The 27,829-nt window shown below is 39.3% G+C and overlaps 2 protein-coding genes across 4 annotated transcripts in view; one reads left to right on the top strand and one right to left on the bottom strand.

Moving 5' to 3' along the window:
* Positions 1–39: 39 nt before the first annotated feature.
* On the top strand, positions 40–15,264 carry si:ch211-112f3.4 (EF-hand and coiled-coil domain-containing protein 1). Of its 2 annotated transcripts, none has more exons than XM_057846373.1 (9): positions 40–772; positions 3,970–4,396; positions 4,480–4,614; positions 6,416–6,480; positions 8,742–8,886; positions 9,014–9,164; positions 14,420–14,539; positions 14,691–14,757; positions 14,880–15,264. In XM_057846373.1, the coding sequence occupies exons 1-9, from the start codon at positions 172–174 to the stop codon at positions 15,047–15,049; spliced, it is 1,881 nt and encodes a 626-aa protein (XP_057702356.1). In that variant the 5' UTR covers positions 40–171; the 3' UTR covers positions 15,050–15,264. The 2 variants fall into 2 exon arrangements, with proteins under 2 accessions (XP_057702356.1, XP_057702355.1); XM_057846372.1 differs by having other exon boundaries at positions 3,967–4,396.
* Positions 15,265–18,354: 3,090 nt separating this feature from the next.
* The window catches only part of slc41a1 (solute carrier family 41 member 1), a 52,571-nt gene continuing 43,096 nt past the window's right edge, over positions 18,355–27,829 (bottom strand). Inside the window, exons 10-12 of one of the 2 annotated variants that reach the window (XM_057845887.1) lie at positions 27,209–27,349; positions 21,930–22,078; positions 18,355–21,718 (exon numbers count right to left, since the gene is read on the bottom strand). In XM_057845887.1, coding sequence (XP_057701870.1) covers positions 21,533–21,718; positions 21,930–22,078; positions 27,209–27,349 — 476 coding nt within the window. In that variant the 3' untranslated portion in view covers positions 18,355–21,532. The remainder of the gene's footprint in view (positions 21,719–21,929; positions 22,079–27,208; positions 27,350–27,829) is intronic. The other variant, XM_057845888.1, reaches the window with a different exon arrangement.

The raw sequence follows: 27,829 nt of genomic DNA, 5'->3' as shown, positions 1-27,829 counted from the left end.
CTTTGTTTTCTCCTCTAGGGGGTGGAGTGGGGGTCTCAAAACTTGATTTAATGCAACTGGAATGAACTGGAAGTTAGGTTAGGAAGGGCTCGATTTAGAATTGCAACCTTGTGTTTAACAACTTTCTTTGTTGAGATTACTGGGGGAAAATAATAAAGTCAGCGTGCAATCATGGAGCGCGCTGCATTATCTTTGAAGTACGTCCAGCCTTGGCCAAGAGCAGCGCGAAGGAGCGAGTGGCTACGGAGCGCCTTGGCCCACCACCACAGCCCCGACCCCGGCGTGGAGAACGAAATCGTCGTCCTGGCCACGGGAATCGACCAGTACTTGCAAGAGGTTTTCCACCATCTTGCTTATCCGAACCGGGACGAGAAAGTGTCGGCGGAGGACTTCAGCACCCTCTGCGCGGTGCTGGGTGTCACCGGAGCCCAGAAAGGGAAGAAAACGATAAAAGGAATCGGGGATGAAGGACGAGGCGACGAAGATGAGGAAGAGTTCAGAGACGTATGCTCCGGGCTGCCTTGTCAGATAACTTTTAAGGACTTCCACTCACGTCTGTGTGGCTACTTTCGAGTGCGGTCTACACACAGAGGCACTGGTGAATGTCCCTGGCGATTGCCAGTTACTGAAGAGACGGAACTGGTGGAGAGACACATAAAGCTTCGATGGCCTCGTGTGAGAAGGAGAAAATATGTTAGTTTTGATCTGACGAGGAATCAGAATGGGCACAGCAGATCCACAGCTGGTACCGCTGCAGAGGACAGTTCTTCGGGTAGGCTACGCTTTTGAATGTTTAGTTTTGTAAAGACATTTGACTCCTAGCTCTTTGCTCACATTTTATTATGTAGTTTAACGTATAAAGGTAGGCTAACTGTTAAGCCGCTAGCACAATTTTTGGGGTAAAATTCCTTACTGAATTGGATTTTAAACAATACAGACTTAAAAAAAAACAAATCATTTAGCTATAAAGTAGGCATGTGCCGCTGTGATATTCTGACGGTATGATAACCTTAAGACAAAATATCACGGTTTCAGAGTATTAGGGATGTGACAAAATATTGAAATGGTGATATATCGTTATACTTTGTATCCCAAAAGGTTATCGATATGCTTCTGCCAAGAATCGAGATATCGGTTTGAGGAGATTTCAACGTCTAAAAAAAATAAATAAAAATGAACCAACAAGTTGCTACCAAAATTTTCCACCATAATAGTGTCTCAGTTAACTCTATGGATGGTGCTCGACGCCCAATCCATTTAGACTGGGAACGTTCGTTCATTCGAAACCAGCGCATTCATTCTGTCTGATTTTCTGGGCATTTACAGGTCACTTGCTGTTCATTTTAGGGCATTTACAGGTCACTTTCTGTTGAGTTTGAGTCACTGCCTATTCATTTGGGTGATTCCCAGGTCATTTCCTGTTCTGTAACTCAAAATAAACAGGAAGAGACCCAAAAAATACCCCAAAATCAACAGGAAGTAACTGAAAATGAACAGGTTGATGACCTTAAATGGCCCAAAATGACCTCATTGCCTGGCATTGGCTGCCTCTCCGGCCATAGACGTTCAATCAGTTTGAAGTGGGAGGGTGGCAGCGAATGAGCGAATGTTTTCGCTGCAGAAAATGTTTGCGGTTTTGAAACCTTGACGTTTTCATACCAAGGTATACCTTGAAACCGGTAATCGGCACATGTCTACTCAAAAGTAACCTTTCAATTATATGCAGTGACAATCTACCTTGCTCGAAAGTAGTTTCCCACAATAATTTACATTAACAGGGCCCATATAGAAACACTCGAAGCTAAGTTTGACTTGAAAAAAATAAGTTCACAGTAACAACCCCATCACAAATTCTATTAGCCATGGATAACGAATATATTGCTTCCTCAAATTTGTCATATCAATTTCTTTCATGTGGCCGGTTTCAGTTCACCTCACTCTTTGTTTTACATTGTGTTGTCATTTGTGAAATTAAAAAAACAATTCATAAGACTACTTTGACAAATTACAGTATATTATATTGATCTTTAGTTTTATTGGAGGTGTGATGTAGCAGTATTTTCACGCAGTATTTTTATGGTTATTACCGGAATTTTCAGACTATGTACTAGAACTGGGAATCTTTGGGCACCTAACGATTCGATTACGATTACGGTTCAGAGGCTCCGATTCGATTATAAAACGATTATTGATGCACCCCACTCCTTTTTTTTTTTTTTTTTTTTTTTAAATTTGTTTTGTACATTAGTTCCAAAATTGTTCAAAAATCCTCTCAGGCTAAACCAAACTACTATTTCAATATCAAGTTAACATATAGCAGTAAACAAATATACAAAAATAACAGTAAAAAAAAAAACTCCAGTCCCCATTCTATATCAGCAGCTTTAAACTACTTTCAATTAATTTAATATTGTGAATCAACCGTTAAAGTTGTTAAAATTGCTCCTGTTATTCCATAATTTCTATAATTTCTCTTTTGTCTACTTTCAACATGTAAAAGTTTTAAAACTATTTTAAAGATAGATTCAAGTCAATATTTTACCGATTTAGAAGTATTTTAGATAAAAAGTTCATTAGGTTCGCTTGGAAGGTTCGCAACAACAGCCTTGCAGGGAAGTGTACTGCTTTAAGATGGCGGCCGTTACTAACGCCCGCATCTAGTTTTTTGTAGATGTGCTGGTAACGATACCGAAGCTATAATGCATCTAGTCCTATATAAATGATATCTACCGTAACATAATGTGGCTTGTAGCAGCTTTTCGGCAGCAGTCAGGTATGTTTTTTTTTTTTTTTTTTTTTAATCTCGTGGCATGAGTTGAGCTAGAGCCGTGAGTTGAGCATTGGCGTTACCCGAGGGGCCGGGTAATGCGAAGCATGATGTTTAGCTACTCTCGCGCCGTCCCTAATTGCGTACCGAAGACCGCGCGGCGCGCTGAGTGTGTTGTACTTTCGCTTTACTTGGCATATTTCAATAATCGGAATTTGGATGTTTGTGAATCGTTCTCGAATCTTCCACGGCCTAATCGCGAATAATCTAAGAATCGGAAATTTTGCACACCTCTACTATGTACCTACCTGACTGTAAGCTGCCACCCACCAAATTTGACACGAGGATGGCATTTGTTCATAGAAAAGTCGCATTGGACTATGAGCCGCAGCTGTACTCACTGTTTTATGGGATATTTACACCAAAGGATATTCACAGATAACCCTACATTTGACAGCGGCATCAAAAGACTGTCATAAGATCAAATGAACCATCGTGAAGCTTTGAACCAATTGGCTGCAAAATTTCATTGCTTCAAGAAGCTTCATTTGGCCATCACTGCTCCCTTGGGGGAGACAGTCAACCTCTGCTGCCACCTTCTGTCAACACTGTTGTCGTCCAACATGCCTCCTAACATGAATTACAGCGCTACAGATGTAAAATTAATGTTCTGTGCTATTATTTCTTCTGTTACTACTGTTCCAGTTGTTTCAGTAATCGCTAGTTATGGTATTTGGTAACACTTTATTTTACAATGGCGCCATAAGACTGTCATAAGACCATCATAACATGACACTGCCATGAGCATTAATGAATGCTTGAAACAGATGTCATTTTGTGTCACCCGGCAAATTATCCAACTTTTAAATGGATGTAAAGATCGGAGCTGGACATAAATGGAGTTAGTGAATAGTGACATAATTTATAATGTCATTAATGCCCATTGTAGTGTCATGCCATAATCATGACAGACTTATTGCAGTCTTATGATGCTGTTGTCAAAGAAGTGTTACCTATTAACCCAAATAAATCCACAAATAAGCCACACTGGACTATAAACCGCAGGATTCAAAATGAGGGAAAAAAGTGGCGGTTTACTGTCCAAAAATTACGGTATTTCAAAATGCCAATGGCTATGAACATTGTTACGAGCTTATGTTAACCAATTCGATTCACTTCCTTCCATTTATCCTCCCCAGAAGAATTAGCAGCTCTGAGGGAGCTGGTAGAGGACCTCCGATCAGCACTACAGGGTAGCGATGCCCGCTGTTTGGCCCTTGAAGTGGCTCTGAGACGAGAGAGGAGCCACATGCAGTCAGCTCCCATCAGTGTTTCATTGCCTACGACTTCCTTATCTGTCATACAAGGCAAACTAGTGCCCACACGTTGTATTAAAGGACAGCTAAATGTTGCTGGAGGAAATGGTGCAAGGAGGTTGGGGAGAAGATGGGACTTAACGGACCCTCTTTTAAGAGAATTGCAGCTGATCCGTTCCTCGCGTGATGGACAGCTGGAGGAGGCCATTAAATTCAATGAACGTCTGGAGGAGGAGCTGCGATGGGCATACCAGGAAGTGAGCAAACTTCAGGAGGTGGAGTCTTCACTTAGGAGAGAGAACATCAAAATTAGGTGGTGTTTGCATTCAATCACAGAGAATTTAAATTATCAACAAATACATTATGCTCAAACATTGTCGTGTTCATCTCCGTCAGGCGGCGAGCAGAAGAAGCAAGGGAGGCTTTGAGCTTGGGCCTTGATAGGGTGCGAATGATTCAGGAACAAGCCGAATCCGTGCCACAACTTCAGTCCAGGATCACCCAACTGGAGGGTGAACTACAGCACTACAGGTATGTGCTAGTGAATGTGTCTTTGTCTGTACATCAAGTTACACATAATTTGGATTTGTGCAACCTCAAACGTTTCATGATGAAAAAGTTAAACACAAATGATGCTTTGCGACCTGCCACACAGTTGAAAAAGAGCTTCGACTCAAACCACTAATAACAGGCCTTTTTCTTTGTAAGCTGTGCTAAATGTGAAATTCATATCCTAAATCAACCACATGTCAGACTACATTAATCATTTCAGCACTCAAGGCTAAACCATAACAAAAGTGCATTAATTAAACTAATAAATCACTTGACACAAAAAAAGTTTCTTCACAGAGAAAAATAAGAAATACCAGTATTTTTATGACAAAAATACCTATAAGCTAATGCCTCCTCTGTCACGGTTGAAAGACATTTACTGTCCACTTTTTTTTTTTTGAGTACCCAGCACATTAGCGCTCTGCAATTCCTAAAATGGCTTACCCCAGTCAAAACATTAAAATAAGAAATCTATCACAGATCAGAAATCTTGCTTTTGTAATGGAGAGAAGTGTCTAGTATTGTAATAGATTACTGTATTCATTTCCAATTAGCAATCAAGATAGTGGTTTTTGTACTTTTTCAAACCGTTATCTTTGTACTAGCACATTGTTAATATATACCAGAATTTTTGGACGATAAGCCGTTACTCTAGTCTCTCTGTTTGAAGATGAATGGGGAGGATGCAATGCAACGTGTTGATGTAAATTTGGGTAATAAAGGTATTTTCAATCAATCAAAATGCTTATTTGCTTCTCATTATTAAGACATTGACACTTGCATTTATAGTCACCTATATAGACTAGGGGTGCACGATATCCATTTTTTGAAACCGATACCGATATGGATAACTTCCTGCTCCTCAAGGCCGATACCGATACGATAACCGATAATATATATATATAATTTTTCAATGTATATTCACCTGAGTTTTTGAACACCTGTAGGTAAAAAATGCTAGTGGTTGATTCAGCATAGATTTGCCTTTGACCGAACCAGAATTTTCATGATGAAATGAACATTATTATAATGAACAAAACAAAGACAGTAACAAAACTTTGCATACTGGAAAAACAGGAGTGGAAACAAACGCACAAATCCCAATCCGACACCGTGCCAAAAATATTATTAATAGGGCCGATAATATATAATGTTATCGGATTTATTGGGATGACGTCATAATTCCTATTATCGGACAGATAATTGTCGGACCGATAATTATCGTGCACATCTAATATAGACACTTGTAGTCAGATACGGATTTTTCTCAAGTTTTGTGGAATCAGGGCACACTATATGGTGCATAAATTACAGTAAATGAGAAAATGCTATATTATATACTTTACTATTAGTTACAAAAAATTAAATTCTTAGCCACCTGACTAAAATGCAATTATAATAATTATTCATTCAAAGATATTTATTCCCAGGAAACGATAGTTTTTTTTTTTTTTTTTTTTTTTTTTTTTTTTTTTTTTTGAAAAATGTTCTCTCCTTTGGGGAAAAACAGGCATTCAAAATTTGCTGAATTAACAAGATGTATCACTGCAAAACTGCAATAAAAAAATTGTTACTAATCTGACAATTTGGTAGTTCCAGCTCTAAACTTGACAGTTATTTAGTTGATGATGATTGCCAAATTTAGATGTTACCACTAAGTGTATATAGATAGGTAAAGTGTGGGAGAAAAAAATGATTTAGCTTCAAGTCTTTACTTGCAGCAACAGCCACGTGGACATGCGTGCTATTTATGATTTGTGCTGTTCTTCTTCTCCTACAGGTCTGGCTGTGTATGTCTCCCTGAAGCTGCTTCAACAAGAGGTGTTGAGGCATACTGTAGGACCGGTAAGCAACTGTTGAATTTAGTTCAGGTATATATGTATACAATACATACAATAAATCCCGTATTGGCTCGAATATAAGGCGGTGTTTTTTGCATTGAAATAAGATTGAAAAAGATGGGGTCGTCTTATATTCGCGGTCTAAACATTATACCCATTCACGACGCTAGATGGCGCCAGATATCAATGAAGCGATGTTCTGATGCTCAGATAGCTTAAGTTTAACCAGTTGGCATTATTTTATTGCGATGTTTTTCCTTATTCAGATTTGTTTCAAGACTACAGTTACAGTTAGAGTTATTGCAATTTTGCTGTTTTATCACAATAGATTGGTTTATTTACATTTCAAAAAGCAGAAGCCATTCATTTACGAATGTGATTGCACTTTAGTTTACATATTTAAATGTTACGGTACGGTATAAATGCACTATATATTACTATATATTACAGGTATACTAGTCCTTCTAAAAAAAATCGCGTATTGTGATAAAGTTCATTATTTTCTGTAATGTACTGATAAACATTAGACTTTCATATATTTTAGATTCATTACACACAACTGAAGTAGTTCAAACCTTTTATTGTTTTAATATTGAAAAATCCAAAAATCCCTATCTCAAAAAATTAGCATATTTCATCCGACCAGTACAAAAAGCTGTTTTTTAATACAAAAAAAGTTAACCTTCAATTAATTATATCAGATATGCACTCAATACTTGGTCAGGAATCCTTTTGCAGAAATGACTGCTTCAATGCGGCGTGGCATGGAGGCAATCAGCCTGTGTCACTGCTGAGGTGTTATGGAGCCCAGGATGCTTCGATAGCGGCCTTAAGCTCATCCACAGTGTTGGGTCTGGTGTCCCTCAACTTCCTCTTCACAGTATCCCACAGATTCTCTATGGGGTTCAGGTCAGGAGAATTGGCCGGCCAATTGAGCACAGTAATGCCATGGTCAGTAAACCATTTACCAGTGGTTTTGGCACTTTGAGCAGGTGCCAGGTCGTGCTAAAAAATGAAATCTTCATCTCCAAAAAGCTTTCAGCAGATGGAAGCATGAAGTGCTCCAAAATCTCCTGATAGCTAGCTGCATTGACCCTGCCCTTGATAAAACACAGTAGACCAACACCAGCAGCTGACATGGCACCCCAGACCATCACTGGACTTCAGGCATTTTGGCATTTCCTTCTCCTCAGTCTTCCTCCAAACTCTGGGACCTTGATTTCCGAGTGACATGCAAAATTTGCTTTCATCTGAAAAAAGTACTTTGGACCACTGAGCAACAGTCCATTGCTGCTTCTCTGTAGCCCAGGTCAGGCGCTTCTGCTGCTGTTTCAGGTTCAAAAGTGGCTTGACCTGGGGAATGCGGCACCTGTAGCCCATTTTCAGGTTTCTGCAGGTCCCCCAAGGTCTGGAATCGGCCCTTCTCCACAATCTTTCTCAGGGTGCAGCCACCTCCTCTGGTTGTGCAGCGTTTCCTGCCACACTTTTTCCTTTCCACAGACTTCTCACTGAGGTGCCTTGATACAGCACTGTGGGAACAGCCTATCTAATATTGGCTCAGAAATGTCTTTCTTTGTCTTGGCCTCTTGCTTGAGGGTGTCAATGATGGCCTTCTGGACAGTAGTCAGTATAGTCAGGTCAGCAGTCTTGTCCATGATTGCGGTTTTGAGTAATGAACCAGGCTGGGAGTTTTTCAAAGTCTCAGGAATCTTTCGCAGGGGTTTTGAGTTAATTAGTTGATTCAGATGATTAGGTTAGTAGCTTCTTTAGAGTACCTTTTCATGATATGCTAATTTTTTGAGATAGGGATTTTGTTTTTTTTCCTGGAGTTTTTGCCAAAATCATCAATATTAAAACAATAAAATACTTGAACTACTTTAGTTGTGTGTAATGAATCTAAAATATATGAAAGTCTAATGTTTATCAGTACATTACAGAAAATAATGAACTTTATCACAATATGCTAATTTTTTTGAGAAGGACGAGTATATTTAGTGGTGGTGTTATACTTGTATAGCGCTTTTCCACCTTTCAAGGCGCTCAAAGCACTTAACACTACATTGCCATCCACCTACTGGTGACCCAGCACCAGGAGCAATGTGGGGTGCAGTATGGCGAGTTCATCAGGGCAGAGAATCGAACCCACAACCTCTGGGATGGGGGACAACTACTCTACCACTGAGCCACGCCATCCCCATTTAATGAATAAAATAATATAATCCATCAACTGTTAGTCTTAAAATTAACGAGCTGATTTGTTTGCAGATGCTGAGTGTCTGCAGAGAGCAGTGGAAGGAAGAGCTGCCTCTGATGAAGAGGAGGAAGGGTGCAAAGGCATGGGTGGTGAAGGACAATGCTGCCTTTATGAGGTGAAGAAGCACATCAGTCGCTCTCACGACTGGGGCAAAGGGTTAGCTAATTTTCAACATCTCAATGCAAAGTTTAAAGTCAGTGTTTGCTGACTTTCTAACAATTAACATTTAGACATGCCCAAAACATTCCACTCTAATCCAAACTTCTTCGGCCTTTCCATCAAGGTGTCAGAGTCAGGTGGTCCATCAGGTCATCTCAAAGGACGGCCTGCACAACGGCCACCACACCAATGAGTGTCAGTGTAATGGGAGATGCTGCAGCTGGAAGCGGCAAAAGCAAGAGCTCTCAGCAAGCTGCAAAGGTTGTGAAGAAAAGGTGGGGAAGTAGACCACGAAAAACATGGTTTTGGTATTTTGCTCAGTGTGAAATTGGCAAATTCACAAGTGTCATAGATACCCTTCAAGGATCAACTTTAATGGAAGAAAACCTGAAGTTTCCTTGAAAATGTCATCTGGAGAAACAAACAATAGCTCATAATGTCGAGATTGAAGTACAATATAAGACTTATTGTATTTTTATACAGTGGTATGAAAAAGTATCTGAACCTTTTGGAATTTCTTACATTTCTGCATAAAATCACCATCCAATGTGATATAATCTTTTTTAAAATCACACACATGTAAAAATAGTGTCTGCTTTAAGTAAAACCACCCAAACATTTATAGGTTTTCATATTTTAATGAGGATAGCATGCAAACAATGACAGAAGGGGAAAATATAAGTCAGTGAACCCTCTGCCTAAGGCAGTGCTTCTCAATTATTTTCTGTCACGCCCCCCCAAGGAAGACGTAAATGTTTCGCGCCCCCCCAAACTCTCTGCCGCCACTGTAAATAATATCATTTGTCTATAAAATTACTATTATAAATACGCATCTGCCTAACATTGTGTCCCTTTTTTCTAATAAAGAAAAAAAGTAACATAGATCAACTTATAATAAAGTATAACTTTATTATAAACTTTGTTTTGTTTGTAACAGAGAAGACTTGATGTGCATCAATTTGCCTGAATAAAAAAAAAAAATTCACATCCAAACTAAAAAATACACTCAAGGTACATTTTTGACCATTTGATACAGAAAAATAAAATGTAATAAAATCAGTAAATAATACCAAATTAAAATTGATTAGAAACATTCACTCATGAGGACAATGTGCCAAAAAATTTGACCGAAAAAACAAATCTGAATAAAAGGGGGGGGGAAAAGTGTCCTTGGACAGGACCGTTTTTATTTTTGCTGCTCACAGTATTTACCTCCTTTGCAATGATGTGGAGTTATTTTTCAATTAACATGCTAACAATGCTCACTGGCTTACTGATATAACACTGACAAAGCAGGACGATTGTTGGCAATATTCGGCACGTTTTCACTGAAAAAATCAAGCGGCTTAACAATGAGATTGGGGTCTAATGTCTTTAAGTGGCGTCTTAATTGATTTGGCTTCTTGCTGTCTGCTATAATTATTTTTAGACACAGTAAACAGTGGTCTTTCATCATCACCCACTGTATTAAAAGTCAAAGCTAAAAGGCAAACGGCACGAAAAAAGCGCATTCACGGCGGCCGAGGTAGAACCGTAGGTGAGGGCAGTCGTCGTGACGATCCCGAGCCGAAAATGGCACTTCTCGGGCGGCGACGTGAGAACCGGACAAGACAGTGGGTCGCTGCGTGAGTGAGTCCGGTCGGAAAACGGCTTTCGAAAACGGCGGTGGCACACTGCTCTTCATATCTGTTGTCTGTGTGTGCTGAGTGCTCTTCCTTAGTTCAAAAATACTGCGCGCACTCTGAAAATGAGAGCACCACTGCCACCTACTGAGTGGATGTGCAAGTACACTTTATTCCAGTACGGCAAAAAAAAAAAAAAAACACATAAAACATGTTCCCCGAGGTCACAAGCACCCCCCCGGCATTGCTCTGCGCCCCCCCAGGGGGGCGCGCCCCACTATTTGAGAAGTACTGGCCTAAGGAGACTTAAAGAGCAATTGAAACCATTTTTTACCAAACAATTTACCAAACAAAGTCAGGTGTGTGCCCAGTCACTGATGAATAGTTTAAAGCTGCCTTGCCCACTATAAAACACACACCTGGTAAGAATTGTCTTGATGAGAAGCATTGTCTGATGTACATCATGGCTCGGTCAAAAGAGCTGTCTGAAGACCTGCGAACAAGGATTGTTGATTCGTATAAAGCTGGGAAAGGATACAAAACCATCTCTAAAAGTCTGGATGTTCATCGATTGACAGTCAGACAAGTTGTCTACAAATGCGGAGAGCTTGGCACTGTTGCTTCTCTCCCAAAGAGTGGCCATTCAACAAAGATGACGCTCAGAGTTCAGCGCAGAACACTCAGAGAGGTAAAAAAAGAACCCGAGAGTGTCTGCTAAAGACTTACAGAAATCACTGGCACAGTCCACAGTCTGTGCACGTATCAACTATATGTATATAAAACTATGGCCAAGAATGGTGTTCATGAGAGGACTCCACGGAGGAAGCCACTGCTGTCGTAAAAAAACCCATTGTTGCTCATTTATTGTTCGCAAAAAAAGGCACTTTCACACTCCAGAGAAGTTGTGGCAAAATATTTTGCGGATAGATGAAACCAAAGTTACATTTTTTGGGAGAAACAAAAATGGAACAGCTCACCAACTTTAACGCCTCATCCCCACCATGAAGCATGGTGGAGGGAGTATCATGATTTGGGGCTGTTTTGCTACCTCAGGGTCTGGATAACTTGCAATCATTAATGGAAGAATGAATTCAAAAGTTTATCAGGATGTTTTGCAGGAAAACCAGAGGTCGTTTGTCATACGGTTGAAGCTAAAAAGAGGATGGATGCTGCAACAAGACAATGATCCAAAGCACAGAAATAAATCAACTTCAGAATGGTTTCAGAAGAATCCATCCCAGGAATCTGACTGAACAACAGCAATTTTGTAGAGAAGAATGGGCCAAGATTAGTCCTGATCAATGTGCCAGAATGATCTGCAGCTACAGGAAGCATCTGGTTGAAGTTATTGCTGCCAAGGGGGAGGTGGGGGGGTTTAAATGTGATGGTTCACTTACTTATTTTTCCCCCTTCTGTCATTGTTTGCATACTATCCTCATTAAAATATAAAAACCTGTAAATGTTTGGGTGGTTTTAGTTAAAGCAGACACTCATCTGTGCGATGAAAATCAATCACGTTTGATCGTGATTTTATGCAGAAATGTGAGAAATTCCAACAGGTTCAGATACTTTATCATACCACTGTACCACCAACTAAAACGGTTTTTGTGGTGATAAGGCGGCGCCACAGTGACTTTGACTAGCAGCACATTTGACATATTTACGTAAAATAAATACTAACTGCCATTTTTTTTTGCTTTTAGTCAAGGATCGAGACTGTTTTACGTCCATGTGTATAAAGAATTCAGGGATTTAAGTATTTATTCACAAGAATTTTCAAGGTGAAAAGCTCTGTCTGTGTTTCAACTCGGTCAGCTTTGACGGAGATAGGCCCCCTATGAATTGGCCCCGCGCGCCACGCTCCGTGTTGCGTCAGTACATTATGAAGTCTTTGATTTGTTTGTTGCGACTGAAAGGCTCGGTCCTAAGGTGACTAATTTTTGTCTCCTCCAAAGCCTGTTATTAGACAAGTCAGTGCAAGTTTCTGACGGTCTTCTTATAAAGTTCCATTTCCTATTGGCGTATGCATTAAAAAAAAAAAAAAAAAAATTCTAGGACACATGATGCTTTTCACCAACTGTCCAAATAATTGTTTTTGCATCAATCATTGTGATTTAACAGATTTAAAAAGATATACAGTGCCTTGCAAAAGTATTCGGCCCCCTTGAACCTTGCAACCTTTCGCCACATTTCAGGCTTCAAACATAAAGATATAAAATTTTAATTTTTTGTCAAGAATCAACAACAAGTGGGACACAATTGTGAAGTGGAACAAAATTTATTGGATAATTTAAACTTTTTTAACAAATAAAAAACGGAAAAGTGGGGCGTGCAATATTATTCGGCCCCCCTTGCGTTAATACTTTGTAGCGCCACCTTTTGCTCCAATTACAGCTGCAAGTCGCTTGGGGTATGTTTCTATCAGTTTTGCACATCGAGAGACTGACATTCTTGCCCATTCTTCCTTGCAAAACAGCTCGAGCTCAGTGACGTTGGATGGAGAGTGTTTGTGAACAGCAGTCTTCAGCTCTTTCCACAGATACTCGATTGGATTCAGGTCTGGACTTTGACTTGGCCATTCTAACACCTGGATACGTTTATTTTTGAACCATTGCATTGTAGATTTGGCTTTATGTTTTGGATCATTGTCCTGTTGGAAGATAAATCTCCGTCCCAGTCTCAGGTCTTGTGCAGATACCAACAGGTTTTCTTCCAGAATGTTCCTGTATTTGGCTGCATCCATCTTCCCGTCAATTTTAACCATCTTCCCTGTCCCTGCTGAAGAAAAGCAGGCTCAAACCATGATGCTGCCACCACCATGTTTGACAGTGGGGATGGTGTGTTCAGGGTGATGAGCTGTGTTGCTTTTACGCCAAACATATCGTTTTGCATTGTGGCCAAAAAGTTCAATTTTGGTTTCATCTGACCAGAGCACCTTCTTCCACATGTTTGGTGTGTCTCCCAGGTGGCTTGTGGCAAACTTTAAACGAGACTTTTTATGGATGTCTTTGAGAAATGGCTTTCTTCTTGCCACTCTTCCATAAAGGCCAGATTTGTGCAGTGATGTTGTTGATTGTTGTCCTATGGACAGACTCTCCCACCTCAGCTGTAGATCTCTGCAGTTCATCCAGAGTGATCATGGGCCTCTTGGCTGCATCTCTGATCAGTTTTCTCCTTGTTTGAGAAGAAAGTTTGGAAGGACGGCCGGGTCTTGGTAGATTTGCAGTGGTCTGATGCTCCTTCCATTTCAATATGATGGCTTGCACAGTGCTCCTTGAGATGTTTAAAGCTTGGGAAATATTTTTGTATCCAAATCCGGCTTTAAACTTCTCCACAACAGTATCTCGGACCTGCCTGGTGTGTTCCTTGGTTTTCATAATGCTCTCTGCACTTTAAACAGAACCCTGAGACTATCACAGAGCAGGTGCATTTATATGGAGACTTGATTACACACAGGTGGATTCTATTTATCATCATCGGTCATTTAGGACAACATTGGATCATTCAGAGATCCTCACTGAATTTCTGGAGTGAGTTTGCTGCACTGAAAGTAAAGGGGCCGAATAATATTGCACGCCCCACTTTTCAGTTTTTTATTGGTTAAAAAAGTTTAAATTATCCAATAAATGTTGTTCCACTTCACGATTGTGTCCTACTTGTTGTTGATTCTTGACAAAAAAAATTAAATTTCATATCTTTATGTTTGAAGCCTGAAATGTGGCGAAAGGTTGCAAGATTCAAGGGGGCCGAATACTTTTGCAAGGCACTGTATATATTTAGAATGTAATAATAATTACTAGGTTAGTACAAAACAATACATTGGTTTTGGACTATGTTTTTACGAATGTAATCTAAACACAAATGCTAACTTTCTTTGTTTTAAACTTTATAAATATTCCTCCCCTCAGAAACCAGATCATGCGACAGACAGAGCACATATAGAAGGGAAAGAGGGGGAGGAGAGGCTGTCTTTGATGGAGGGAAAGTTCAGAGATGTCCTAATGTTACTTCTGGAACTGCGCAAGAAGGTAAATACCCCCATACATGAAACTGCATCTCTTTACTTCTACTATAAATTAATATACAGTAAATAACTTCCTGTTATTTCTTTATTTTTTGTCAGAAATAGTTTGTTTACTTATTAAAAATGTACTCAAAGGAACGATTTTGTCTTTGTAGAAATTGTCCCGCAGGGAGCTGGGGACCATCATGATGGACACGCTAGATATGTGCAGTAATGGAGAGGGTACAGGAGTCCTTAATTTTTCACATATGCTTTTTTTTTTATTTTTATTTTTTAATTTTTTATTTATTTATTTTTTGATCAAATTTCTTTTTTTTTTTTTTTTTTTACTTTTCTCTGTACAGGTCCATCCCAGGTACTTCAGGTTGCTGATGCGCTCTATATGCAGTTATCTTCCACTGATCACGTTAAAAAAGGAGTTGAAGCCAAAGGAGGTGAGAGGGAAGGCAAAAGCTTGCTTCCCTCATCAGGGCATCAAACAAGTAGCACTAGCCCTTTGGTCATCTCCTGTTAATTACCGGTACTACTGTAAGTAGTAGTGTACTTGTTTTCCCTCAAAATGCAACTTTGCAGCAGCACAAACTTTTTATAATCAATTCTATTATTTTTGTTTTTTTAATCTCCAGGAAACACTGATTTAACTTCCTTAACCACTTTTACTCGAATTCCAAACATTCCTTGTTTACTTGTGATTGCAATATATTAAAAATCTTTCTATTGGTACCCTGATCAAGTTGAGAATAAATTTTTTAGTCTCTGTATCTAAATATATGGTGAATGGCTGAATCATATTACATGCAACAACAGGATATTTCCACATGAAACAATTACCATCATGTAATTTGCCAAAAATTAAGAATTGTTTGAGTACCTACTACCTACTCACGAACATGGTGATGATATAGGGTTGCTCTGCTGCCTTAGAACCTTGACAATTTCCCGTAATAGATGGAACCATGAATTGTGCTCTTTACCAGAAAATCCAGCAGGAAACATTTTCCATCCAATAGTAAGACAACAATTCACTACACACCAATAAGCCCACTTCTGAATGGCGTTTATTTATTTTTTTGTGGGTCAAGGTATTAAAATGGGCTAAAATATGCTATGATCAAAATTGTGTGGTATGCCAATAACCCTTCCATGCAAGAATCATGATAATTTGAATAGGATTCTTTCCTCATTTGATTTACAACTGTACACATGATCACAAATAATCACCTTAACGGTACTTTTCACTGCAGTGGGTAGTGTCCCTTGAAAGGGTTAACAATTCTCAAAAAACACTTTCACACAGGACACTAGTTTTTCCTTTTTAAATAACGAGCATCTTATCTTTGATGATCTTAAACAATACTGTACACAGGTGAAACGATGCAAAAATCTTCAATGTTAAAATAGGGCAAATACTTTTCTATTATAAACTTGCAGGGATGAAAATCTCTCACCTTTCGGCGAAATTCGCCGTTTTGAAGTCAAAAAGGGCGACCTACGTGAATTGCGTAGATCCGAGGAGAAATTCTTTTTGGGAGGAGGGGGGGGGGTCGGGAGGTTTTATTAAATTATTATTATTATTATCATCATGTGATTAACTTGGTACGTAAACTGATCGGTTCTTTAAAAAAGTGACACGGACAGTCAGCAAATCCTTCTAGATGCTTCGCTGACGAGAACCAATCATCGGCCCAAGCTGCGGGCCATTATTCCAAACGTGCGCACTCCTTACGTGAAACAAGGAGTGCTCGGTGAGCCTTTGGTTGCATTGCAAAGCTGCGAAAACAAAAAAGCAGGCCTTATCCACACCGGGGCAGACCAGAGCGCAGCATACACTCTTGCCTGTATTTGCCAGCAGATTGAATTTGGTGAGTAATGGTTTCAATCGTTTTCACATTTTGTGATATAAAAAAGTTAATGCCATTCGTTGCAGCTTGCGTTGAACACTGCCAGAGCTAGCCAAATCTCCCATGAAAAAAAATAGCTCCCGTTAAATTGGCGTCAAGCTTGTGTATTTAGCGGTAATATAAACGAAGAAACACACTGTTGAGTCAAATTAAGCGGCATGCTCTCGGATTGAGGGGTCGCCTCGCATCGCATCGCTCCCGTCGTCTGCCTTAGACGCGTTATTTTCGGCTGGGACTTGAGCTGACGGCCGGTGTCGGCACAACACCGGCCCGACGAGTGGTGGGAATGACTCTTGCTTCTTAGAGCTTTTCAGAAATACAGGGATCCCTCGTTTTTCGCGGTTAATGGGGACCAGAACCCGCCGCAATAAGTGAAAACCGCGAAGTAGCACCCCCCCCATTTTTTTGGTGTGTGTTCAATGTATTTATTCAGATTTTACATTGGAAAAAAGATACATATATATAAGACATGTTTTTTCACTTTTTTCACCAAAGTATCATTTATAAATGGTTTTCAAGCACTTCAAAATGTAAGAATTATGATAAGTTTTAAACATGTTACTGCCCCACCGAATTATTTTTAAACAAGAATAAAGTAGTAAGAAAATGCTTGGCTTTATTAAATGCTTCATATTGAGTCTACTCAAACCCTCTCAGGCTTTGTTAAATGGTGATTGACACATGTGCAAAGTTTTTCTTTTTATATATATTTTTTGTTTGAAGCAACTTATTTGATTGAATAATAAAACCACAAATGCCCTAGCCAAAATGTGGCCCAAACGCAAAACAACATTACTTCAATGGAAAAATTTGTTTCAATCAAGAAAAATAGTTTTCAAATGCTTTTTTTGTCTCAAATTTATTTTGCAATCAAAAACATTTTTTTTATTATTAATAACTTTTGGGATTAAAAGTATAACTGTATTTTGATTGAAGCAACTTTGTTTTTGATAGAAGTAACTTTGTTTTTTGATTGAATAATAAAAACACAAATCTACCTCCATCGTTATTGAGAGAGAGAAATTAAGAAAGCTTTAAAACTAAAAGCCACCGGGGAGTCTGTTTTTTTTTTTTTTTTTTTTTTTTTTTTTTTTAAATAAGGAGATTGAGGGATAAAAAAAGGAGTTGGATGAGGCTGCTAAAGGCAGCGGATACCTCATCAGCTGGGTGAATAGCAGACCTGGTAAGAACAGGTTTGCAAGGATAGTCGGGTATTAAATACAATTATAAACACATTACAATGTTATTTTTCTATAAGATTTTATGTCATGGCTTTATTAATCATTAGGTGCTAGAGTTGTTAAGTATGGATAATAATGAAATAATAGTTTTGAGAAAACTGTGCTGTTGGTGGCTCAGTGACCATCTGATGTGGTTTGTTCTCAGATGAACAAGTTGAGGAAGGAAGTTTTGATGCAGAGGTTGAAGGAAGAAAAGAGCTAGACTGACTGAGTCACAGCCAGAAAGTGTGGATGACAGTTTTGATTTCTATTCACTGTTGTCCCCTCCCAATTAAAGTATGTCACAGTCACAGCCAATTATTATCTAAAGCTGGTTAAAATTGAAGTTATGTTGTTTTAAGGTGTATTAAATACTTGTTCATGTGCCCCTTTTGATCTACGAGCACCCGCCCCTCCACCGGTCTCTACACGGCCCTGCTGAAAAACAGTGTGGGTTGACAGAGCTCAATATTTTGTTGGGGTGTACAGTGTACTGGAACATATTTCCTCCACACCCTTCTCACCTTTTTAACCCCTGACCCATTTTCATGCCTGAACTTGTGACCAGGCAGGTAGTGAACAGGATGTTGATTGATTGACTAATAGATTGACATTGGAAAAGGAAAGTGGCACATTTAATTATAGAGTTTTGGGTGATCAAATATAGAAAACACAGTACCACAGTTGAATGGTATGAAACAATAAATTCCTTTATTCCCGGCAAGTGAGGAAAAAACAAAGAGAACTCACAAGCTTCAGCAGTGGTGAGGCTTTTCATGCCTTTACCCCCCATTATATTAATATGTTTACTATTTTGCCTCTTAAGCAACAAATGTGACAGGAAATGGAGGTCACAGTTTAATGTGGATAGTGATCGCCTGAGAGCCCTTCTGAGTTCAATGTGGCTGAAGCACTGAGGTTAAAAAGGCAGTTTGTGGGTTTTGGTTGGGTATTTTGGATGGCACAACAATCTAGAATTACATGCCGTAATGCACATTTTCAGGCTTTCTGGTGTTTCACAGAAGAAATCTTTATTTTGTTTATGCTTATAAGCGTACTTAAAGTGCTGAGGTGTTTGCACATACCGTACGTGTGAACTTATGTGTAACCAATGCTCTCAGTCCTTCACTATACAGCTGCATCTCAGTAAATTACAGTATTACATTACATTGCATATCACAATCAAGGTAAAGCAATTATTAATCAGGGCTAATTTAAGGCGCTACCAAGCTGTTGATCGGTTACTCTGTGTTGAGCTCGGCTCTCATAGAGATTAAGGCCATTCTATGTCATTATTAGGCACCATGCAAAATTTCACCACTAATGTGGCAAGCAGCAAATGAGCAAAAACTACTGGCCATTCACCCAAAAAACAAAACAAAAAAAAATTTGACGCAGGAGAGGGACAAAGTAACAGAGTCACGTTGAAAGAACACAATAAACAACCTTATATATAGAATAAATATAGTATGTACAAATTGCTTTGTGTGCTTCTAATAATAAATAGACAAACCATTATCTGCCCTCTTACAGAAGTATTCACAACTCTCCATTAAAATAGAGCAGAAGGCTGGCACCTGGTCAGTGAGAAGGTTGAGGAAGAGTAAAGACTGAGATATGACGGAACATGTGTGGGTATGACTTTAAAAAAATGAAGTTAAAAAAAGTCCCCCAAAGTCGATTTGAATCAAGTTAAAAACTTAATCTCCAAAGAAATCTCTCTGGTGCTCTCTAGTGTCAATTTAGCAAATTACAGTACTCTGTTGTGGCACAGCTGTGAAAGGTTGTTTCTTCAGAGAGGTTTCTTTGAAATCTTATGACAGACATCACCAAGAAAAATTAAAAATGATTAAGGAAAAAAAAAAAAAAAATTAACAGAACTAACATTTCCTCCCGAAAACCATTTGGAACCCAAACAAAAGATTGACAAACAATATCAATCAAAATGAATATTTTCACATTCATAGAGAGTGCTCTGCACAGGTATTCTTCTGGCCCCTTTGAGATAACACAGAAGTTTGAAAAGTGGCAAATAATTCAAGCATCTCATGCAAGTTTCAGTGAAGACACCCAACATTTGGACTTATTTCAATTGGTCAAAATAGCCCTTTACTTTCTCACTATAAATTGTATTTTATCCTTCATTTGCCTTGTATTCACGAGTATAGAAACAGAATGTGAAATGAAAATGCAGTTTCATTTTCGCCACTTCAAAAATTTCTTTTTTCCAACGTCATGAGATACATGGGAACTTCCTGCAGACCAGTTTTTTCCCAGGTTAGTGAATATGCAAATGCAATTCGTTAGTCCAGTTAAGCATGAATTTATGGTGGTATTTTATGTAGAAAATTAGAATTTTAATGCCTAATATTTGAAGTGATTAATTTTTTTCCGTTTTCACACACTGTGTGCGGAAATACAAGTTATAGCAGCGTATCCTCACACAGAAGCAGTGCAGTCATGTCTTAATTCGATTTCCACATATTCCGAATGAAACTTAAATTTGTTGTTGTCACTGCGTGTCACATGAGGGAAAACTAAAATATTGTTAATCATTTTTAAAATAACTGATTTCATCATCCGTGTCCGCAAAACTTGTAAAGCATAGTTCATGACAAAAACCCCAGATAATAAAACATAATAGTTGAAATAAACTGAAATATATGTTGTAGTTCTGTGAACCTTTTGGAACCAGTGATTTCAAATCAGCCCGATGAAGACTAATGGTGAGTCTTTGGCGCTGTCTTATCTAATGTACCAGCCCCAGTATTGGTGGCTATACACAAGGCAAATCTTAAAAATTCCCATATTCTTCAGGGACCCAAAATACAAGAATGAATTTACACATACGCTAAAATACGAAACGCCATTTTGCAAGGTGAGGCTTCACAAGCACATCCTCTGTATGTGCACACTAATGTTTTGTGAGCTGAGCTCTTTAGACTTTTTAAGCCTATTAAAAATGGCTGAAGGTGTGGTTTGCCCAACATAACAAAGCCTGCTGTATTGGATTGGGATTGTTTTGCAAGTGGTAAAGGATCCAGTCAGTTTTTTCCCTGCTCAATACTTGTTAATTTCAGAGTTTCGTCATCGTGTCAGGGTATTCGGGATCAAGCATTGTTTTGAAGCATTTGGTGAGAATCAGTCTGCAACCTCAGGACTAGGAAGATTGCGATTGCCTTGTTTTGAGAGCGGCCAACCAGCAGACTATCCTACGGATTGACCTTCCATTTCTCAAGAACCTGAATCAAACTATAATTTCTTGTGTTGCGCAAGGGAATTTCAATTGTAATATTTCTGGTTCTGTCTCCTGGTAAAACAGCAACAGTCCGCTGTCATACGATTAAAGTAAAACAGGAAGTTTAGCTACAGTAGGCATTTGCACTTTTCTAAAGCACTATGATAAATTTGCATTAAAAAAAAAGATTGAATCAAGACAAAGCACTTGGTGATTAAGTAATATTGGCTTGTTAGGTATTTTTTGTTTTGCTCATTTTCTTGGATTTGCTGCAAGTCAATCACGTAGAAACATTTCTTTACTGTTTTCCCCATTTAAAATAATGAGGAAGAGCGTTTCAAAATAGAGTTGACATTAATTTACATCAAACGGATTATTTACTTATAATAAATCATTTACAAACGTACAACAATAACAGAGAAGGGACTCTTGTCATCGTGCACAAAAGTCTGTGGGGCCATATACGATGAAAAGTGTTTGCAATATTTCCACATTGAAACTGGCTCTAGTGCACCCAGTTATTGTTGTAAACCAGAGCAATCAGAACCCTACAAGGGATTAGCCCTTTCGTGGGAAACATCCAGTTTTCCATTATCATCGTCCATGTGTGCAAGGGACCTTTTTGCTGATGCATGCAATCAGTTTCCCAAATTGGAGTCTCTGTCACCAATGAAAAAGCGCATGTGGAAGCAAAGGGCAAGGAAGCCGGTTCCCAGCAGGTCACCGAGAGCGGTCAGGTAGGGAATAGAGAAGTTGTCTGGGTCCATCCCTCTGCCCCACATCCAGTGGACCATCCAGTCCGCCAGGTAGAGCAGGATGATTACCTATAAAAAAAAAACAATAGATAGAGCCTAATTTAGTCAAAGGTAAATACAGCCCAGTTCCCTTTAAGCATTATGGTTTATTATCACTTCAGTTCTGTGGCATATGCATGAAATCCATCAGCTACATGAAAAACTATGAAACTGTACAAACAATCCATACAGCACAAACAGTTAAACAATTTGAAAATACTGGTGTGTTTCACATGTTCACCTGCAGCAGTGCAGCACCCAGGTAGAAGGTGATGAAGATGGGAGTTAGTGTAGTGTGTCCCCCCCTCAGTGAGTTGATGGTGAAGAGGAAGACAAGGTGACCCGGGGCGACCAGGAGGAAGAGCACACGTGCCGACCGGGAGTTCACAGCTAGGCAGCAAGCAGTAAGTAGGGGTTTATTTAAACAATGATTACATGGTTGTAAATGATGACACTCTAGCCCACTATACTCCAGTTTTCTATGATACTGCAGGTGCAAAAAACACCATTCATGTCTTTAAATAAACGTACTATAATATTTGTAACATTTACTGATGCACTGATACCGATACCAGTATTGGCGGGGGGGGGGGCGATCTGGCCCCAAATGGTGGTATCGATATCGGCGAGTACCAACAAACAGGGCGCCAACACCCTTTACCGGTCCGGTAACACTGAACGGAGCCTTTTTTCTCCTGACCCTCAATATACTCTGTGTTGTCTGTAGAGGTAAGATTGGGCCTAAAAAATCCAGCCCGACCCGGCCCGATCAATTAACTTGATTCGCAGGCCCTAGCCTGACCAAAAAAACAAAAAAATTTTATGTTTTATTTGTTGGTCCGAGCCCGAAAAAAAAAAAAAAAATGTATGTTTTATTTGTGAGGACTCAGGAGAAGGAGGAAATACGGGGATGCGATGCATCATTCAGACCTGGACAGAGTACTGCTTGGAAAAAGGCTGCGTTTTGCGTGATCACATTTGTGACGATGCCTGTGCCTAATGATAACAAATTAAAGCCTGCCTTTTGTAACGAATTCTCCCAGTTAAACAAGACTATAAGATGCATATTCAATAAACATTTATATCTTTTATATTTGTATGGCTGTTCTATCAGGCCAATAGTGGATTTGATATTTATTTTAATTTCTTCGAGTTGGCAGAAAAAAAGTTTTCTTAATGTTTAAATAGTTTACATGTTTTTATGCTCATTATAAATGCATTTACAGAACGAAATAACGCTGGAAAAGTTTGTTAAATATATTTGTTGTATGAGAGCAAAGTGCATACAGCGAAGCCGACATAGGTTTCTGTATAGCATCTTCAACAATCAATTTGAAGCCTTTCCATACCCCACTCTTACCGGTGCATGTTGGCCTTTTCAATTCCCCCGTCTTTAGTTTGTTTTTCACTTGTTGCTCCATATCTCCTTCATATCGACGACAATATTGATTACAAATATTACTTACTTTAAAGGGAGCCTCTATTTTTAAGACAAGTAATTCTTAAAAGATTAATATTAGTATGAGTTATGATAATTTGATATTAAAACCGCTCTTAATGTTTTTGTTTTAATAAAGTTTGTAAAATTATTTTAAGTGATAGGTCGCCATTCTTGTTACGTCGCAGTGCGTGACGTCACTGGTCCCGTTGCCGAAATTCCAGCGCGTCACTTGTCAACATGTCGTCAGTTCTACCCTTCCTATTTGAACCAGATCTGAAAAGTGAAGAGCAGGACACCACTGTTGGTCGTTTACAAGACGAGCTTCAGGGAAAAATGCGTGCAGCAAATACCTGATAAGACAAAAGTTGGGCAAAACTGGTGATGCGAGAGAGTCCTGTTGGGAACTCCGGTTGGGGGCGAGAGTGCATGCTGTTGGGATTCGGGAACTCCGGTTTTATTAGCAGATATTCAAGGTAAGCATTTTGTGTTTTCAAACTTATCCCAATATAATTATGTAGATTGTTAGCATCAAGAGCTGGTGTGTGCTTTAGATACAGTACAGGCCAAAGAGCACACCTTGTGTAATCCAGGTCTTGTACATTGTAACGCGTGGTAGCTAGGATACGTGTATAACTTATGCACATTTATTCACAAAAAATATTTCCACCTTGACCACTCTTCACTCGGGAGCTCAGCAGTACGCAAACACACATTCCCTGACGAACTCAAACATTGTTGTAAGGTCCACGTCAGAGTCACTGTTGTCACTGTAGCGTGCCATAGTGCTTTAATTATTTAGTATGATTTGGGGAAAACTCCCACGAAGAATAGTCAACAAAAAAGAAAGCAATACTAATCCAAATCCGCGTTTTTTACTCACTCAAAGATCCAGGAATTAGACCGATCCCATGGCATATCGCAGCCGCGATCAGGCCGTCGATTCCACAATATAGACTGATCTGAAAAGCCGCTGTGGGACCGACGAATAAAAAATGGATAGATCCAAACCCATGATTGCAGACGCGATGGGACCGTCGGATCCAGAAAATAGAAGGATCCCTTACTTGACTGAGGATCCAGGAAAAATGTTCGGGCGCCAGTTGTAACGCGTGGTGGGTAGGATACGGTGCATACAGGGACCAAAAAGGGGGAGAAGCTTCCGCTTATGCACATTTATTCACTAAAAATAATAATTCTACCTTGACCACTCACTTCACTCCCCTTGTTTCCATTTGACTGGAAATTGCATCCAAAAGCAGCACATCGTGGCATTTTACTTCGCGAGTTTAGGCAGCAATAAGCAATTGTTGAACACGCTACACATTTGGAACGATACCAGTGACGTCATCACTGCGAGCCCGCAAACCATGGCGCCAACTAACGGTCAAAATATGGACTAAATATTATAAAATATTGCCATTGATTTAACATTTTATGTGTTTCCAACAACATAAATTGCACTGTTTGGCCTTGGAGAAGTTTAGTTCAGTTCATTCAGAGTTTATTATTATGACTGTATTTTTACTTTCTTACTGTTGGGCTAGTATTACTGTAATTTCCCGAACATAACACGCACTCCCCCCCCCAAAAATCAACTTGTAAAATCATGGTGCGCATTATAAACGGGTACATGGATGGAGACAGAAATATATATATATTACATATATATATAAACCGATTTTTTTTTTATTGACACGGCCACGTCGTGTTGAAGAAACGTATGCTGCGATCCGTTGCCGACCATTACGGTACGTGACTTCACCATTTTGTTTCGGTAATACTTCACTCTAATCGGCTGAATGATTTTGTCTGTGTTAAATTCTGCTTTTTTCACTCTTCATACAGCACAGAATTTAGTTTGTTGAACTCATTTGAGTCAACGTTTATTGCAGCTCCGCAACTCGGATTATACAAATGTAACAACACATTTCCTGTGTGTGTCCGTCAACTACCGTATATCTGTCCGTCGGGAAACTCAAACCCAAATAACAATAGTTCCTATTGGTACTGTCGTGTTGACAGCGATGAGCTCTCACAGATTTCCGACTTAAACGTTCTCACGTTCATTTTATCGTATCAATCCATGGAAGAAACATTTATTCATCATGATGAAACGAGCAAGTTATACAGCAGCCTTTAAAAGAAAAGTCACACCTGTTTTGTTTTCTCCTAGATTCTGGTAAGTTGGAGAATTTGTCAAATCACATTATTACCGTAAAAATTGTCAGTTTATGGTAATGTTTTGAACTGCCAACGTGCTTTGCTTGTGCTGTGTTTCACCAGTCAGTGAAATGACATTTCTGTATCTGTACACGAGCTCTGTTTTCTTGTATTATTCTATTTATTGGTGCTAAAGTTAGGGTGCGCGTTATAAACGGGTACAATAATTTCCCCTAGATTTGAAGTAAATTTGGGGTGCGCATTATACACGGGTGCGCATTATATTCGGGAAATTACGGTATACATGTTTTAATTTGACAAATTTAGCACTATTTTGGCATTTGAGAGCCAAAGGTTTCTTCAACTATTGTCACCCATACCAGGTATGCAATAAAAAGTTCCACAGGATTCACTTTGTATTAGTCGTTTTCCTGTTTCGCAAAGGTAAGCAGCAGCCTGAAAAAGCAATGATAGCAATGATTTCACTTCCAAGTATGTAGCTATTTAAAAAAAAAAAAAAAAAAAAAAAAAAAAAAATATATATATATATATATATATATATATATATATACACTATATGCAAATGGAGTGGTATTGGTATGGTATCGGGGCCGAAAAATGGTATCGGTGCAACACTATTATCAATAACTTGAACCTGATAAAACATTTGAAGACGAAACATGTGAATGAACACGAAGAGTTTGGACTGCTGGACCGGAGCAACAATCCCTGGTCAGTTAATCGTCTACTTTACTTTTATTGTCTTTTACTGAAAGAAATGCCACAGTAATTTGAGACCTGTTTGCAAAGTAGGGTTGTCACCTTTCAGAAATAGAATTAAGGGACGCCCCCCTCCCGCCCAAAGCCGTACAGGCGACGAAAAAAAGGGACATCCCCAAAACCCCTAAAATGCATAGAAATGTATCTATTTATATGTATTCCGTATTGGTTCAATACAGAACGTAACTTTTAATTCCCAATTCGGAACGATTCCTTATTTTAAAGCCTATTCAAAAGTGCGGTCGAAGTAGGCTAAGCTAAGTGGCTAAGTGTGTGTCGCTGTTGGTGCACAGAGTGGAAGGCTAATAGAGACAGGATGATGTGGTCAATTATTGTTACTTATAATTTAATTAAAGTTGCACTGTTTGGCCTTTGAGAGCCAAAACTCAGGATTTAAAAAAGTTTATTCAGTTCATTCATTCATTTTCCATGCCGCTTTTTCCTCACGAGGGTCGCGGAGGTGCCGGAGCCTATCCCAGCTAACTACGGGCAGTAGGCAGGGGACACCCTGAACTGGTTGCCAGCCAATCACAGGGCACAAGGAGACATACAACCATTCACACACACACTCATACCTACGGACAATTTAGAGTGTTCAATCAGCCTACCATGCATGTTTTTGGGATGTGGGAGGAAACCGGAGTTCCCGGAGGAAACCCACGCAGGCACGGGGAGAACATGCAAACTCCACACAGGAAGGCCGAAGCCCGGGATTGAACCCTTGATCTCAGAACTGTGAGGCAGACGTGCTAACCACTCAGCCACCGTGCCGCCTTTATTCAGTTCATTCATTGTATTTTTACTTTCTTACTGTTGGGCTAGTATTATACATGTTTTAATTTCATGAATTTAGCACTAATTTGGCCTTTAAGAGCCAAATGTTTATTTAACTATTGTCACCTATACTAGGTATGCAGTAAAGTTCTACTGGTATCTGCATGGTATTGGCCGATACTGCACAGCCAGGTATCGTTATTGGGGCCAAAAAATGGTATCGGTGCAACACTGGTAACATTAAGAAGTAGCTCATTTGCCCTTATGAGTTGTCAAGGATGGAAAAAAAACAATTAGAAGCATATTCATACAAAATTTGCTTATAAGCTACAACTCATATTTTCATGAGATTGCTGAGAACTTACTGGAGGTGAAGAAAGTGGAGCAGGGTGTAGGGCACTTCCTGTTCCGGGGCGTGGGATTCGGATCTCCCATTGGTATACCATTCATGTGCAGGTAGGTGGAAATACGACTTGCCTGAACCGCAACCAGGTTACCTCCCACACCTGAAAAACAGGCACAAAAAGGTGCAAACACTGCTGGAGTCTGGTTCATTTTGTATTTGAAATAACGTAATCATCGTTTTGTTTTATTTCACGCCCGCAACAAGAAACCTAAGTAAGTGTTTATGTTATTATTTGTCTGTATTATTTTTGTCAAACACAAACTCTGTGCCCAAACACACGCATTAAAGTCAACGCAGGACTAGCCGAATACTACAGTATAATTTCAAAGCCATAACATAGGCCAGTGTACAGCTGCTGTGTTTTAGTGTTTTTAGCATTAGCTTTTGATTTGCAGCATGTACTAGAATGTTTGTACTGTCCACAAGGAGACTGTAGAAATTGCAATTTATGCACTTTGCTAATTCTAAAATGTGATAATATTCAATCTGTTGCACTTTATGGGAGTATCATGGTTAAACTGTCTAGGCACATTTCCTGAGAATGCTGGCCAAGAATGCCCAGAGGCCTCCAAATAACATG

The sequence above is a fragment of the Corythoichthys intestinalis genome, chromosome 9 (assembly GCF_030265065.1).
Source record: "Corythoichthys intestinalis isolate RoL2023-P3 chromosome 9, ASM3026506v1, whole genome shotgun sequence".
NCBI classification, from domain to species: domain Eukaryota; kingdom Metazoa; phylum Chordata; class Actinopteri; order Syngnathiformes; family Syngnathidae; genus Corythoichthys; species Corythoichthys intestinalis.
This window is presented reverse-complemented; position numbering and strand designations above follow the sequence as displayed.

Excerpts from the sequence above, each read along its gene's own strand:
- si:ch211-112f3.4 (XM_057846372.1), top strand. The coding sequence starts at position 172 with ATGGAGCGCGCTGCATTATCTTTGAAGTACGTCCAGCCTTGGCCAAGA. Across the intron at positions 8,887-9,013 it reads TCTCACGACTGGGGCAAAGG|GTGTCAGAGTCAGGTGGTCC; the intron begins GTTAGCTAATTT and ends CTTTCCATCAAG. Across the intron at positions 9,165-14,419 it reads GCAAAGGTTGTGAAGAAAAG|AAACCAGATCATGCGACAGA; the intron begins GTGGGGAAGTAG and ends TCCTCCCCTCAG.